The sequence below is a fragment of the Ursus maritimus genome, unplaced genomic scaffold (genome assembly GCF_017311325.1).
Source record: "Ursus maritimus isolate PB19 unplaced genomic scaffold, ASM1731132v1 scaffold_2, whole genome shotgun sequence".
NCBI classification, from domain to species: domain Eukaryota; kingdom Metazoa; phylum Chordata; class Mammalia; order Carnivora; family Ursidae; genus Ursus; species Ursus maritimus.
In genome coordinates this window covers 16,976,688-16,992,863 of record NW_024424452.1, presented here as the reverse complement: position 1 = coordinate 16,992,863, position 16,176 = coordinate 16,976,688, and the positions used below count along the sequence as shown (strand labels likewise).

Here is a 16,176-nt window from a genome sequence, read left to right as displayed (position 1 = left end):
CTCTGTCCTTCCCTCGCTCCCTCTCAAAAAAAAAAAAAAAAAAAAAGTAAAATATATATTTTTTAAGATTTTATGATTTTATTTATTTATTTGAGAGAGAGAGCACAAGCAGGGAGAGCAGCAGAGGGGGAGGGAGAAGCCGACTCCCTTCGGGGCAGGGAGCTGGATGCGGTGCTCCATCCCAAGACCCCGGGATCATGACCTGGGCCGAAGGCAGACCCTTCACCGACTACACCCAGGGCCCCCAAGAAAATATTTTTTTAAATAAAAAAGTAAAAGTGAAGACTGGAGCTCGATGGGGGGGGGTGTTAAGACTGCAGGTCGACCCCAAAGCAGGAGTCGCGGGAGCTCTCACACCCCCCCCCAACTCCCGCCACACCAGGCCCCCTGGGGCTACGCTCCTCCCTTGCTCCGCGCCCTGAGAACTACTTTCTCTCCCAGACAAAGCAGCTTAAGTCCTGGTGCAAATTCAGACCCCAGGGCGGGGGGGGGGGGTGGGGCGGTGAGAATCTTCCGGCTCCGTCCCACCACGGATTTTCCAAAATGTATTTCCAAACAATGGCAGATCTGTTTCCTGTTCAGAAAATAATTCTCTATCTCCTCCTGTATGGCTTGGGTCTCCCAACTGGCTTCATTTGAACAAAGGGTTTTACTAGAAAAGCAAAATGAACATTTCTTTTCTGTTCATCCTTCCCCGTTGCAGTGAGGAAACTACAGTCTTGCGAGAGAAGTGACCCCACTGAGTTGCAGAGAGGGTCCCTCCACTCCCTACCCTCCTGTCCCCAGTGCCCCACATGCCAGCCCCTATGGTGGCCTGCAGTTTACTCCTGCCACTCCTGCTGCCTAAATGTTCTCCGCCTTCTGCTCTTCTAGTATCTTCTATGTTCAAGACATTCAGCCATAGCACCCCCCCTGCACCCACCACCCCTCTGAACCCCTCACCAAGACTTCAATCACGGGTGTCCCCTCCGCAGCCCCTCTACTTCAAACAGAATTCCTTTCTCTGGCCTCCAGCTGTGCTTCCTAGGGCACTAGCCAGGCTCTGATTACCCTGCGCTGTAGTTTATCTGTTTACACAAGTTTCTGCTGGGAAACCTGGAGCTCATTCCAAGGTGGAGACAGTGTCTTTTCCACCTCTGAATTCCGGGCTCCTGCTTCCCACCTGGCACAGAGAAGGTGCCCCAGAAATGACTGTCAGATGCCCTGGATGCGGTCAGAATTCTATTAAATGTTCCTCCTTTGTCTTTTCATGCCTGTGTCTCTCTTCTGGCAGGCTCCTATTTGGGTTTTCTTGTTTCTTATTTCTGAATCTTCTGGTGAAATTCTGTGTTCGGTAGCATACTGGACGTAAAGATAGAATTTCAAGTTGAGGTCCTCCATCCAACACTCATGAGGTGGGTGAATGTAAAGAAGTCACTTTTTTTTTGGAGCCTAGATTTCTGCCTTTATAAAATGAGAAGAAAAAAAAAAGTCTTGAGATCAACCAAAATCCAAGGACAATGTTTTTCAAACAGTAGGTCTTAACTCACTGGTGGACCACAAAATCATTTTAACAGCTTTGAGACGGACATTTTTTTTTAAGTTTTTTGTTTTGTTTTCTAATCCGTACACACAAGGTAGGGCTGGAGCCCGTGACCCTGAGATCAAGAGTTGTGCACTCATCGGACTGAGCGAGCCGGGCACCCCAAGACCAACATATTTTAAAAGTGGAATAGAAAAGAAAGTGAGACCATCGCATGTAACAAGTCTAAATACTGTTCCCTGGGGGCACCCGGGTGGCTCAGTCAGTGAAGCGTCTGCCTTCTGCTCAGGTAATGATCTCAGGGTCCTGGGATCAAGCTCCACATGGGGCTCCGTGGTCAGTGGGCCGTCCGCTTCTCCCTCTGCCTGTTGCCCCCCCCCCGCCCCCGCTTGTGTTCTCTCACTTTCTCTCTCTGTCAAATAAATAAATAAAATCCTTAAAAATTTGTTTTAAATGAATAAATACTGTTTCCTGAACTATTGTTTCAGTTAAATACTCTATACTGTGTGTACTGGCTCATGATATAAAATGTTCTTTCCTTCTGTGAATTTCTGTTTAAAAAAAAACAATCCTTGAAAAAAATAAACTTTACCTCTCTCAAAGGGCTGAGTCTCTGTATACCAACACAACCCAAAACAGGCAGGCTAGAAGCGGGTTGGGACACTTCTAGGGTAGTAACCAGAGCAGCTCCAGAAACCCGCTCAGGTAGAGAAGCATATGTCGGTAATTTTTTTGTGACATGTAATTGACATGGAACATTATCAGTTTCAGGTGTACAACATAATGACTGGACTGGTGTATATGTTGCAAAGCAAGTTAATCATTTTTTGAAGTCGGAAACCTACAGTGATGGACCAGGAATTCCCGGACAGAAGGTTGTATTAGAAAGAGACGAGTCTTAAAGCTTGGCCCCTGCCCTTACTCATTCCGTGACCTTGGGAGCTTCCATTTGTTCATCTGCTGCCGAGGTGAAACCAACAAATTGTGTCAAGCCCCTGGCACAGATCTCACTCGTAAGTACTGAATAAATGTTTATTTTTTCTCTCTCTTTAATTCTCACAAAACATGGCCTTTTTTTTTCTTTTTAAGATTTTATTTATTTATTTGTTAGAGAGAGAAAGAGCATAAGCAGGGGGGTAAGCCGGCTCCCCGCTGAGCAAGGAGCCCAATGTAGGGCTCCATCCAGGGACTGCTGGGATCATGACCTGAGCCAAAGGCAGACACTTAACCATCTGAGCTACCCAGGAGTCCCACGGCCTTTCTTTTTATGTCTCTTTCAGATAAAGTTGATGAGGGCGGCCCGTGTCCTTCTTGGCTCTGGTTACCTTTATTTTATGGTTTAGCGTAGTTCAGATCCTGGAGATCTTTATCAAATGCTTGATAAAACTTGAAAGAAACTTTTTTTTAAGTTTATTTTTTTAGTCATCTCTACATCCTACACGGGGCTTGAACTCACGATCCCGAGATCAAGGGTCACATGCTCTTCCGACTGAGACAGGCAGATGCCCCTCAAAGAAAGAATTTTCTGTAAGTTGATTTGAATGACTCAAGTTAAAGTCACTTGGGAATCTCGTTTTAATTTCCTTTTATTGAGCTATGCTTACATGGTAATTCTTTTTTTAATCTGTGTGTATGCGTGTTTTTGTTTTTTAAGATTTTATTTTAAAGGGGCGCCTGGGTGGCTCAGTTGGTTGAACGTCCGACTCGCTTTTGACTCAGCTCATGATCTCAGGGTTGTGGGACTGAGCCCCACACCGGGCTCCACGCTGGGCCTGGAGGCTGCTTGGATTCTCTCTGTCCCTTTCCCTCTGCTCCTCCCCACCCCGCTCACGCTCTCTCTCTGTCTCTCTCTTTAAAAAAGAAAAAAATAATAATTTTTAAAAATTCCAATGAGTATTTTAAAAAAAGATTTTATTTTTAGTTAATCTCTACACCCAACGTGGAGCTCAAACTTACAACCCCGAGATTGAGTCAAGCCAGCCTCGAGCCTGTAACCACTGTTTGCCTTCAGCCTCCATATCTCGTACTGAATGTCTTGATCAGTTGCAACTCTTTGTTTTCCTTTGTCCCCTGTATTTGTTTTCCTCCTTACCAAGAATAATCGCCCTCCGGAACATAGAACAATATCAAATATTGATACAACAATATCACAGTGGTAATGAGGCGAGGTCATTTCACCAGGATGCAGTCATTCTTGCTGTGTCGGGAAGGATTCATCTGACAATCTGAGCGGATTTTGTTTCTTTCATTATTATCACACGAGGCTCGGTCTTCTGCTCTTGCCCTTGCTGTGTTCTGCCAATGCATGAAGCTGGCTAGTGTGGGGTGCCTTTGTGGTGTTCGGGCACAGACGGGCTGGACCGCTCAGGAGCCGGGTGCCTGGGGCGAGTTATTTTATTTCTCTCTGCTTCTGTGTTCTCATCTGAAAAAACAAACACACATTCAAAAAGGCGATAATGCTCGTACCTGCTCTGAGGGTTGCTGTGGTTCTGAAATGGTTCATGTAGCTGAAGTTCCAGAACACTGCCTGGTGCAAGGAAATGCTTCTGTTTCTCATGGTCTAAGGAGTGGCTCCGCCCTGTGGATATAAGAAAATCGCAAAATACCTAATTAGCCCGCACGTTTTACTTTATTCATTCATTCATGCATTCATTCATTCATTCATTTTTACCCCTCATGTTTTTAGTTATAAACCTAAACCCTGTATTCCTAGCGTTCCACTCATAGGCTTCAACCTTGTTCTTTTCTTTTCCCGATTCAATGCTTCAACCCACTGCAGGTGAACTAAAGCCCCAAAGCCCCGAGCTTGTCCGCCTGAGGCCAGATTTGCTGATGTTAATGCCTCGCAGCTCAGGCCCTGTCACCTCAAGGTTATGAGCTGTCATGTGTCTCCTCTACCATCATCACCTTTTCCTGTCCGCTCGGCTGGTAAAAGAATAAGGGCAAAATGGTCAACTAAGCAGAGGGCGTTGAACACTGAACATCATGGAAAGCACTTAGTGTGATCGCGCTGGGGAAATGGAATCGGAGTGTCCTGCGCTGGAGGGGCTCGCCCCCCAGTGAGGCCCAAACCTGATCAAACTGGCCTTCAGAACTCCGTGCGGGAGCATTGCCAGACATCTAAGGATTCGGTCAAGCACAGAGGAGGGGACTAGAATCCTGGCGGGGGCCATGAAGTGTGGTCATAGAGGCCAGAAATGCACAGTGAAAAGAGACGAGCAGGCTGGGGTCTGGCTCTGCCCCTTTCCTTGGGCAAATTACTTAAAAGTCTCTGCATCTCAGTGTCCTGATGAGAGAAGGAAGGATAAGGTCCACTGCAGGGCTTATTTTAGAGGATTAAATGAGACATACCAACGTGCTTAGTCAGGGCCACCTGGCTGGCTCAGTCAGGGGAGCATCTCGGGGTTGTGACTTTGAGCCTCATTTTGGGTAGAGATTACCTAGAAAAAGAAAAGGAATGTTCTTAGTAAATTGCTAGGCACATCAAAGGCGCATAGCCCAGAGGAGTAGCGTTGGAGGAGTGGAGACATGGAAACGAGGTAGGAAAAGCAGCACAGGGGACAAAGTGGGACACATCATCCTTCACGGGGGAAGGATGTTGTCAAGGCAGATCAGGCTCCCAGGGACTGGAGGGAGCCAGTAAGAATCCCCAGGCAAGCCGTGAACAGAGCCAAGAGTGAGCATGGCGTTCATGATTGCTAACCTCTCCTTTTTGGGGTGGGGATAAGGAGCCGAAGGGGCCAACCCCAGTCTCAGGGGCTGAGAATGAACAAGGAAGTGAGCGGGAGCTCCCGCCCGAAGCTGTCATCTTTCTGCACAAGAGAGAAACGCGGATACGCGGATGACAGTTGAGGTTGGGCCAAGCTCCTTAGGGAAGCTGTGAGAGGTCTGGAAGAGCAGCTGTAGGGAAGGGAAAGAAGAGCATTGCCCGGACTCACAGGACAGCGTGGCTGAGGGACCAGGTGGAATGAGGGGGCACTGGTGTGGTGAGTCGTGTGATTTTCTCCAACGGGGCTCACTAACCTGGTAACAGGACAAAAAGAGGGCGGTTGTATTGATCCAAAGGCAGAAGATTTACGAGGAGGGTGTGGCAGACGACAAGGCAGGCAAGTGTCAGAGACCGGATGATTGGAGCAATACACCTCGGAGTCAAGGTCATAGAGGAAGTGGACTGAGATAAGGGAGGGCTGGTCAGGGAGGGACTCCAGGATGTGGGCTCCAAGTAAAGTATCAATAGGATGGAGCAGCAGGTGGAGTCGGGGAAGGGGAGACTCAGAGACCGGGGAATCTGATGGGCGGTGTGGAATAATCGTGAGTCGTAATGAGATTTAAGGTGGGTCTCGAATGTGAGGGTAGATGGTCTTTCAGAGATGAGAAGCAATATTAGATCAAGATGGAAGGGGACAGAAGTGCTGAATGCCTACTTTTATGAGGTGCTTTATATAAACTATCTGCTCTTACCCCCTAACAGCCCCTCAAGTTGGGAATTTGGGAAAAATGGAAACCAAATAGATTGCCAAGGGTCTCACAGCTGTTGAGCCAGGAATCTCCGATTTAATCCTAGGGCTGACTGGTTCCAAAACCCAGGTTCCCCAGATTTCCCCCAAAGAGGTGGCACTTGGAACCTCCTAATTCATTTTTATCACTTTTTACAAGTTTATTTATGTAAATGATCTCTACACCCAACATGGGGCTCGAACTCATGACCGCGAGATCAAGAGTCGCACGTTTCTCTGACTGAGCCAGGCAGGCACCCCCAATCTTGTCATTTTTCACAGCTCTCAAGGTTGGAATGTCTGACTCTTGGGATCCTGAGCAGCCAGTCAGTGCGAGGCGCCAGGCCCTGAGCAGTGATGGAACACTCCTGAGCTCAGCCCTGTCTTTCTTCCCGGCTGGCAGCAAGATGGCCCTGGGTGAGGGCTGGGACTGTCGGCGGGGTAGGCCCCACTGCAGAGTGGGCGATGGTGAAGGGAAAAACAACAGGAAGTACCTGGACTCTCTTGTCTAAGCTCTGGCTGTGTTTCCTGTGATTGACCTACTCAGTAAGTCATTCATTCAGCAGGAGAAGGAGGTTGGAGAGGGTCAGATCTGCGCTCCGATTCAGCTGCGGCCCTTGAGTGGTGTGACTTTGGATGACGTTGACCAACTTTCTCAGTTGGCCCAGAATTAAAGGGTTTTCTGGGATGTGGAACTTCGGGTGCTAAAACCAGGATGGTCCTGGGCTGCCTGTCTGGCTCAGTCGGTAGAGCGTGCAACTCCTGACCTTGGAGTTGCGAGTTCAAGCCCCACGTTGGGCATAGAGCTTACATTACATAAATAAATACATACAGGAGTGCCAGATGGCTCAGTCGGTTAAGCGTCTGCCTTCGGCTGGGATCATGATCCCAGAGTCCTGGGATCGAGCCCCATGTCCGGCTCCCCACTAGGCAGGGAATTTGCTTCTCCCTCTTCCTCTGTTCCTCCCACCCCTGTTCATGTTCTCTCTCTCACTCACTCTCTCAAATAAATACAATCTTAAATTTAAAAAAATACATGCGTACCTAAAACCAGGATGATCCAAACACAACTGGGGTGGTGGGTCACCCCAGATGGGCTACTGCAACGTTTCTAAGCCTCAGTTTCCAAGTGTATTCCGGCTATCTGCTGTCTGGTTGTCTGCTCCTCACCAACTGGGGTTGTGCTTTTCAGAGAACACAGAGCAGGGAACATAGTTTAATTCCATCTGGTCGGAAAAAGCTCAAGGTTGACTATAGTCTCCTTCATCTGCTGAAGCTGAACAACTTCTTCTTCTTCTTCTTCTTCTTCTTCTTCTTCTTCTTCTTCTTCTTCTTCTTCTTCAAGATTTTATTTATTTATTTGAGAGAGAGCACAAGCAGGGGGAGCAGCAGAGGGAGAGGAAGAAGCAGGCTCCCCGCTGAGCAAGGAGCCTGACACGGGACTCGATCCCAGGACCCTGGGATCATGACCTGAGCCAAAGGCAGACACTTCACCCAGGGAGCCACCCAGGCGCCCCTATCGAGTGAAGCTTTTTAAAAAAACCTTCCCAGGTGCTTCTGATGTCCAGCCAAGGTTGTGAGGTTCTGCCCGGTGCTGTCATCTCCGCATCACCTAGAACCCCTGATTCGCCAAGTCTGGGCCGAGCCTGAGATCGGCACGCTAAGGCACTCCCAGGAGATGCTGCCCTCGCGGGCCCTCAGGCCGCTCTGGGCAGTGAGGTTCAAGGGCAGCGCTCTCTGGGGGGCGGGACGGTCCATCGCTCCGCTGCCCGGTCCGCAGCCACGACCAGCTGCATGCGCCTACCTGAAATGCAATTAGTGAGACTGAAGCACTGAGTGTTTTAGTTTATTTGAATTAAATTGAATTTGGAGAACCGCATGTGGCTGATGACTACTGGATTGCAGAGAGCAGGCCTAGTGGATTTCAGGGAGCGGGAGGGCGGATTTGAATCGCTTGTGACATTTCCTAACCCACCTCGGTGCGACTGTTCTCACACAAACACACACACACACACACACACCCCAGTTCGGGCCCTCAAACAGCAGAAGAGAAGGGGGGGAGGGCAGAGGGATAAAGAGAGCGCTGGAGAAGGCCCCACGGGTGACTCTGGAGCGCGGTCCTTACTCATCCGGTGAGAGCCCTGCCAGAGAGCCGTCCAGTGACCTGCTCCGGGGTTACGGCTCTCCCCGAAGCGTAGTGCCCTAAGGCAGTGATACTGACTTTTCTCATAAATCTGTCTTAAAGAGGGCGCAGTGGGGAGTGCTGGTGTAGGCTGCACGTCGGGAGGAGTGAAGGCTGGGCGAGAGTCATCTGAGCAGTGGCTCACTTACGGGTGGGTGGCTGATGTTGGCTGTCATCGGGACTGTAGCTGGGAAGGACTGTGCCCTTGGACCAGGGCATCTACATGTGTCTTGGGCTTCCTCACACATGGCGACTGGGTTGCAAGAGGGAGCACTGAGATTAGATAGATAGATAGATAGATAGATAGATAGATGACACATAGATAGCAAGCCCAAGGCAGGTGGGAGCTCTGTCCCTTTTTAAAAATTTTTTGGGGTGTCTGGGTGGCTCAGTCGGTGAAGCGTGTGCCTTCCATTCAGGTCATGATCTCAGAGTCGTGGGATCCAGCCCCACATCGGGCTCCCTGCTCATCGGGGAATCTGCTTCTCCCTCTCCCTCTGCTGCTCCCCCTGCTTGTGTTCTTTCTCTCTCTGTCAAATAAATACATAAAATCTTAAAAAATAAAAATTAAAAAAAAAATTTTATTTTCATTTTTTAAGATTTTTTTTAAGTAATCTCTACACCCAATGCAGGGCTTGAATTCACAACCCCGAGATCAGGAGTCATATGCTCCACCAACTAGGCCAGCCAGGCACTGCCCCCCCTTCTAAAAAACTTATTTAATTTTTTAAAAGTTTTTTTTTGTTTGTTTGTTTAAATAATCTCTGCACCCAATGTGGGGCTTGGACCCACAACCCTGAGATCAAGAGTCACGTGCTCCACAGACTGAGCCAGCCAGGCACACCCCCTCTTTTTTTTTTTTAAGATTTATTTATCTATTTTAGGCAGGGGGAGGGCAGAGGGAGAGAATCTTTCAGGCAGACTCCCCACTAAGGGTGAAGCCGGAAGGGGAGATCGATCCCACAACCCGCAAGATCACAGCCTGAGCCAACGCTCAACCGACTGAGCCACCCGAGCACCCCCTGTCCCTTTTTTTTAACCTAGACTTGGGACATGCTGTCTCTTCTACTCTCTTCCATTCATTAGAAGCCAGTCACTAAGGCCAGCCTGTGTTCAAGAGATGGGGCACGAGACTCAACCCTGTGACAGAAGGGATGTCGAGGGGTTTACAGACATGTTTCAAAACCACCACACACACTTAGGAGGGAAGAGCCCCAGGGACAGAACTCCGCACGCAGCAGCCCACAAGCCGGCTGCCTAATCTATGGGAATTAAGTCTTCCCTCGCTGGTTCCAGGTACCGTCAGGTTCCTCCCCGAACACTTAGCCCCAGGAGCACCCCATCAACCCAGAAGACACCCCCCACCCCAAGGCCTGTTTCATAGACTTCTGACCCAGAGACTTCTCTCTTGCACATACTCCTTGAGTAACTTCCTGATTTTTGTTTTCAGAAATTCTTGAGCCGTGGAGTGGGAGGAACCTGACCATCAGGACATCTGGGTTCTGATCCCCGCCCAGCAGAAGATTGTTTAAAAAAATTAAAAAGCTGGGGCACCTGGCGGCCTCAATCAGTGAAGCCCGTGACTCTTGATTTCGGGGTTGTGAGTTCGAGCCCCACGTGGGGTGTAGAGATTACTTAAAAAGAAAAAAAGAATGCAGGCTTTGGGAGTGAGGAGATTGCGAGCAATAATTTCCTTCTCTATGTTTCAATTTTCTGTATTATTATTGAAAATTTGTATTATAGTAAAATACATGCAACATAAATGTTACCATTTTAATGATTTTTAAGCGTACGGGTCAGTAGCATGAAGTATGTTTACACTGTTGTGCACCCATCACCACTGTCCATCTAGAGAACGTCTGCGTCTGGTCAAACTGAAATTCTATACCCATTAAACAACAACTCCCCAATCCCCTTTCCCCCCCCAGCCCTGCACAACCACCATTCTACTTTCTTTGTCTCCGTGAGTTTGACTGCTCTGGGGACCTCGTATAACTGGAATCCTGCAGTATTTGTCCTTTGGTGCCTGGCTTATTTCACTTAGCATGCGGTTTTCTTTTCTTTTCTAAGATTTTATTTATTTGTCAGAGAGTGGAAGAGAGAGCATAAGCAGGGGGAGCGGCAGGCAGAGGGAGAGGGAGAAGCAGGCTCCTCGCTGAGCGGGGAGCCCGATGCGGGACTGGATCCCAGGCCCCTGAGATCATGTCCTGAGCCGAAGGCAGAGGCTTCACCAACTGAGCCTCGCAGGCGTCCTGAGCGTATGGTTTTCAAGGTTCAGCCTTGTTGTGGCAGGTGTCAGACTGTCCTTCCTTTTTAGGGCTGGAAAAATATCCCACTGCATCTATGCATATATGTGTATGTATGTACAGATCACATTTTGTTTATCTATTCATTTGCTGATGGACGTTGGAGTTTTTCCCACCTTTTGGCTGTTGTGAATAACACCGCTCATAAACACTGGTATGCAAATATCTGCTCGACCCTCTGCTTTCAGTTCTTAGTGGCGGGATCACCAAGTAATTCTATTCTTAATTTTTTAAGGAACTAGTTAAAAAATGTTAAGCTTTTTTTTCTTTTTTCTTTAAGTGATAGGAGAGTTAAGTTGAGAATTAAAACACGCAGGGGCGCCTGGGGGGCTCGGTCGGTTAAGCATCCAACTCTTGATTTCGGCTCAGGTCACAATCTCCGGGTCATGAGATCGAACCCTGAGTCAGCCTGCATGGTGACCGTGGGGGCTGCCTGGGGTTCCCTCTCTCTTTCTCTGCCCCCCGCCCCCACCCCCGCTCATGTGAGTAATCACACGCCCTCTCTCTCAAAAAAAAAAAAAGAGTCAAAACATCCAATTTTGATTCCAGATCATGGCTGATCTTCCTGGTTTTAATAATGTGTATCTTTCTAATGTTTCTTTTTTTTTTTTAAAGATTTTTTATTTATTTATTTGACAGAGATAGAGACAGCCAGCGAGAGAGGGAACACAAGCAGGGGGAGTGGGAGAGGAAGAAGCAGGCTCCCAGCAGAGGAGCCTGATGTGGGGCTCAATCCCATAACACCGGGATCACGCCCTGAGCCGAAGGCAGATGCTTAACCGCTGTGCCACCCAGGTGCCCCTCTAATGTTTTGTTTTTTTTTAAGGAAAGACTAAAACGGAACAGACGTAATTTTCAGATTTTATTTATGTATTTATTCAGTTACTTAGATTTTTTAAAACTTTATTGTTGTAAATACATGTAACAAAACTTATCTTAACCTGTTGTTCTTTTTTTAAGATTTTATTTATTTATTTATCTGTCAGAGAGAGATAGAGAGCACAAGCAGGGGGAGAGGCAGGGAAGAGGGAGAAGCAGACTCCCTGCAGAGCAGGAAGCCTGATGCGGGGCTCGATCCCAGGACCCCGAGATCACGACCTGAGCCGAAGGTAGGTGCTTAACCGGCTGAGCCACCCAGGTGCCCCTAATCTGTTTTTTTTTTTTTTAAGTTTATTTATTTTTTTTTTTAGTAATCTCTACGCCCAACGTGCGGGTCAAACTCATGACCCCGAGATCAAGAGTCGCATGTCCTTCCAACAGAGCCAACCAGGCGCCCCAATCTTAACCATTTTTAAGTGTCCATTTCAGTGGTATCAAGTTCGGGTTTTATTTGAAGGCTTATGATCTCATCAAATTATAATCACACCAGGTTTCAGCATGTGTCATGGGGCCCGGAGCCTCTGGACTCTATTTCCACCTACTCCCGTCCCATGCCACACTTTGTGCTCCTTCCAGCCCTTTCCTCAACCCCGCCAGGACAGAGCACTGTGAGTCAGGCTGCCCTTGTGACCATCTTGTAAGACACTAACGTCTCAATGTATAGTCTTATGTATTTTTTTTTAGTCTTTTTCAATAAATGGCTGTCATTTTGCAAAAGAAAATATTAATCCCGAGTAAGAGGTGTGTTGTGTTCGGTTGCTTGCCAGACTAGGAATTTTTATTTATGCTTCTCCCATCCCTCCCACATACACGGGTTGTGTGACTTCGGGCACGACACAACCCTCACGCGGGGCCTGCTTGTCATCTGTCCGCCCACAAGTCAAAGTAGACAGTCGCCCTCCGAAGGGACCCAAGTGGCTGACGACACTCCTTCATGTCCCGCTCCCAGGCTCCTCTGACCCCTCACCCCAGGAGAAAGGACCGGGGTGGCAAACCTCCAGAGCCTTGGAGATAAGCCTAAGCCGGATTCTGGATTCTTCCCAGAGGCCTTACTCTGCTGCTACCCACGCCTCACCTCACAGATGTCTTGCAACCAACATTGAGGCCACATGGTCTGAAGACAAAGAGATACATGCCCACAGGAAGCATGGGGAAGGCTGGGTCAAGCAGGAGGGGGTGTGGGCTGAATGGAGGGAGCAGGTTTGGTGGGGCCCTGTGGGCAGGCCAGGGACAGGGCAACCGCATGCGGGGGAGCCAGGAGCCTCGGTGCTCTGGCAACTGACCTCTTTCTTGGTCTCCGGGAGAATGTTCTGGGGCCTGGCTACGGGGTGAGACTGAGTTCAATACAACCACTGCCCGTTTGGCCCCACCTCTTGCCAGGAAGCGCCTCCCCACCACATTGACCACATCCCCCCAGGTCGCCTAGGAAACACGCCACTGGGGCTAGAGGAGTTGGGGCACTGTTGCCCAGCAACAGGTGGTGCCCTCCCTTCCGCCCTCCTTTGAGGCAACTGCCCGGCACCGTCCTCCGTAGGGAGGAGTGCTCTGAAGGGAGAGCCAGGAGCCCTGGGGCTGCCCTGAGGTAAGGTGAGGCGCCAGGAGGGCCCCTGCAGGTGGAGGGCCCAGCAGGCAGAGACGAGCAAGGAAGACAGGGCTGGTGGCTGGGACAGGTGACACCTAGCACGACAGCAAGCAAGGTGGAGCCCGTAGTAGAGAGCAAGACGCACTCCACCGAGAGTCGTGAGGCCACAGGAACATCCAAGGTGCCAGCCAGCAGCCGGGGGTCGCACACACACAGGGTGGGAGCGGGCGGGGAGGAGGAGAGCTTCTCATTTCCTTACCCACCACTTCCTCTGAGGCCCAAGGAAGACCTGGGGCGCAGGGGGTGGGGGCGGTGCTAGACAGGAGGAAAGAAGCCCTCGGGGCCCTTAGAGTTTTGTCTGAGGCACCCCTGGGTCTGAGAGGGAACCAGGGCTTCTGGAAGTGAGCGGGAGTGTCCGGCTGGCAGCCACGGAGGGACCCTGGCTCTCCAGCCTTTGCCTCTCTCTTGCCCTTCTAGGTCCCCTTTGCTCTTCTGTCTGCCCGTGTCTGTTCCCCGGGCCAGACACCGAGCCATTTGGGCCTCTGCCTGTCTCCTCCCTGTGGTCTGGACGCTCACTGCCTCTCTCTCTCTGGGCTGTGCCCACCCCATCTCATCTGCTTCCTCTCCCTACCGCTGTCTCTCCAGATGCCTTCGACTCCACAGCAGCCCTCTGGGCACACGGTGGGACTCCCTGCGGCAGAGCTGGGGTCGTGGCCCCCACTGGCCTGCGGGCCATGCATCCCCATCATGCTGGCCCTGGCCTCCCTCGCCGCGCTCTTCCTCCTAACGACAGCCGTGTTGGCCGAACGCCTGTTCCGCCGCTCTCAGCACCCGGACCCCAGCAACCACGCACCCACCCTGGTCTGGCGCCCGGGAGGAGAACTGTGGATCGAGCCCCGGGGCACCCCCCGAGAGCGCTCAGAAGACTGGTACGGCTCTGCGGTCCCCTTGCTGATGGACCGGGCCCCAGACCCTCCCACCCCCGGGGGCACCTTGGAGGCCCGTGCAACAGCCCCCCCTGCCCCTTTAGCCCCACTCTCCCCTCCCAGCTCCTTGGTCCCCCGCCCCCCACCCAGGGTCCCAGCCCGCAGCACCTTCCGGGGGCCCCAGGCCTTGGACGAGAGGCCCTGTGTCCCAGGCTTGGTGAGCTGGGCTGAGCCAGAACAGAGGCCAGAGGCCAGCGTGCCCTTGGGGAGCCCCCAGGCCCAGAGGCAGCGACTAGGAAGCCCTGATCCTGAGTGGGGCCTCCAGCCTCGGGTCACCCTGGAGCAGATCTCCGCTTTCTGGAGGCGCGAAGGTCGGACCAGTGTGGGGTTCTGAATCCCCAGGGCCTGGAGGACTGAACCCCGAAAGACCCCTGGGGAAGGTCCTACCTCAGAGAGTCTCTCCCAGGCCTCAAGGCCCTGCAGCTCCAGCCCAGGACCCCACGCTGCTACGTGGGCAGCAGGGGAGAAGGCCCCCCACCACCGCCTGCCTTTTACATCTGAATTTCAATTCCCTGGATCTGGGCCTGCTCAGGCTCCCTGTGGGCAGAGCTGGTGCTGCAGGGGAAACCCGGGGCTGCGGCACAGAGAATCAGAGAATCGGGGTGGGCCCGACTCTGCCAGAAGCCACCAAAATCACGTTGCAGATTAAGATCTCAAAGTACCAAAGAGGCAGAAAATATCATCATCACGGAGGCGTCCACCTCCCTTCCTTGCGCCCCTAAGATGCTGAGACTGGAGTGCGGGGGTCCCATCCACCTCCCTTCCTTGCGCCCCTAAGATGCTGAGACTGGAGAGCGGGGGTCCCGTGGATGCGGAAGAACAGGCTGAATGTGGGTGTCGAGGGTCAGTCCCGCCAGCAGGAGAGGACAGGAAGCCAGCCTCCCAGAGCCACAGATATGCCTCCAGGAAAACACACACAGAGGTCAAGACCAGGCAGAAGATCCTCTTATTACATCTCACCTGTGGCTTTGACCCCCAACTCGCAACACGGAACTTGGTCAGACAAACTGGAGAGGCCCCTTCCTTGCCTACAGCTGGGACCTCTCGTTAACGGAGATCAGCAGACAGCCCTGCGACTGCCAGCCGAGGAGATGTGAGTTCGATCCAACGTGGAAAGGAAAACCGTGCCAGGGTAGAGAGCCGCTCCTAATATGCGGCCTCTGGCCACCCTTCCTCCCAGCTTGCTGGATCGGTCAGGAGAGACGGATGGGCCCCAAGGCAGGCTTATTTATAACGCTCCACCCTGGAGAAATGGAGCTCAGAGATGTCCTTGGCTCTACAGCCGTCTGTCTGAGCAGACCTCCACTCTGGGAGACGAACCAGGAGCTGGGGAGAGGGGAAGGAGTCTCCATTCCCAGGGGTCAGACTTCCCCAACTTCAGTCGTGAATGTTAGGATTTTTGCCGTTGCCACTTTACCGCCGGTACTATTATTTACTTCATGTTTTTCTTTAAGATGATTTACTATTTGCTTAATAAATTTATTTGAAAAGGAACCTTTTTTGTATCACTTCTGCAAATGGAAAACCAGTATCACTTGCCAGAAATAGAAGGTAGGACACGAAAAGCAATACATGGTAAACAAAGATATTACGTGGGCATTGTTCCCTCCCCCCTGCAAGCATTCATTGACTCAAAAGATCTGCTCTTTCTTTGTTAAAAGAAAAGAGAATCGGTGGGTCTGCAAGTGTTAGGAAAATGTTAGACATTCTCATCCTGCAACCTCCCCTCCCCCAACCCCTCCCTGGAAGGATGACTGAGAGTCCTACACGGGGAACAGCCACCCTGTGCTTTTTAATGGCCAGGAACCTCCCCGGTTCACACCCCGGGAAATGCTGCTGGCCAGGGGCCAAGAGTCAGCTCTTCCTGCTCAGGAGGGCGGCCAGCTCTCGGGCTGGACCTCCCCTCTCACCCTGGATGCCGGAAGGAAGGAAGTTGAAGTAACAGTTCAGTCTCTCCAGTGGCAGGGGCGGGGGCTGGACGGGTGACATAAGACAGGGACACATAACTCATCCAAGCTAGGGATCGGGGCTCCTCTCCCATCTCTGTCACTCAGGAGCTGGATAACGTTGTCACTTCTCATTGTCACCATCAGCTGACCGGACTGGGTTGTGAGGACTCTGCCCGCGGGGCGCAAACAGTCCACCGGGGAAACACAGCAGACACGCAGCATTCAGAGCGCAGACGTTCACATGTCGAGGGCTCAGCAGAAGCAAGGCCCCGGC

General features: G+C 51.1%; 1 protein-coding gene and 2 long non-coding RNA genes across 6 annotated transcripts; 2 read left to right on the top strand and 1 right to left on the bottom strand.

The window, feature by feature from the left end:
* Window positions 1–3,412: 3,412 nt before the first annotated feature.
* LOC103657848 lies at window positions 3,413–7,410 on the bottom strand. 2 transcript variants are annotated; one of them, XR_566980.2, is made up of 4 exons: window positions 7,063–7,410; window positions 5,461–5,545; window positions 4,874–4,962; window positions 3,413–4,100 (listed from the first exon to the last, which is right to left on the bottom strand). It is a non-coding gene; the product is annotated as an uncharacterized LOC103657848 (long non-coding RNA). The 2 variants fall into 2 exon arrangements; XR_566981.2 differs by lacking the exon at window positions 5,461–5,545.
* A 1,340-nt stretch (window positions 7,411–8,750) lies between these two features.
* LOC121103761 lies at window positions 8,751–9,958 on the top strand. Its single transcript, XR_005835999.1, has 2 exons — window positions 8,751–9,496; window positions 9,651–9,958. It is a non-coding gene; the product is annotated as an uncharacterized LOC121103761 (long non-coding RNA).
* Window positions 9,959–12,831: 2,873 nt separating this feature from the next.
* On the top strand, window positions 12,832–15,447 carry CUNH16orf54 (chromosome unknown C16orf54 homolog). 3 transcript variants are annotated; one of them, XM_040635090.1, is made up of 2 exons: window positions 12,832–12,967; window positions 13,613–15,447. In XM_040635090.1, exon 2 carries the CDS (start codon window positions 13,613–13,615, stop codon window positions 14,285–14,287), a length of 675 nt encoding a protein of 224 aa, XP_040491024.1. In that variant the 5' UTR covers window positions 12,832–12,967; the 3' UTR covers window positions 14,288–15,447. The 3 variants fall into 3 exon arrangements, with proteins under 3 accessions (XP_040491024.1, XP_040491025.1, XP_040491026.1); XM_040635091.1 differs by having other exon boundaries at window positions 12,842–12,972; XM_040635092.1 differs by lacking the exon at window positions 12,832–12,967 and adding an exon at window positions 12,979–13,148.
* Window positions 15,448–16,176: the final 729 nt, after the last annotated feature.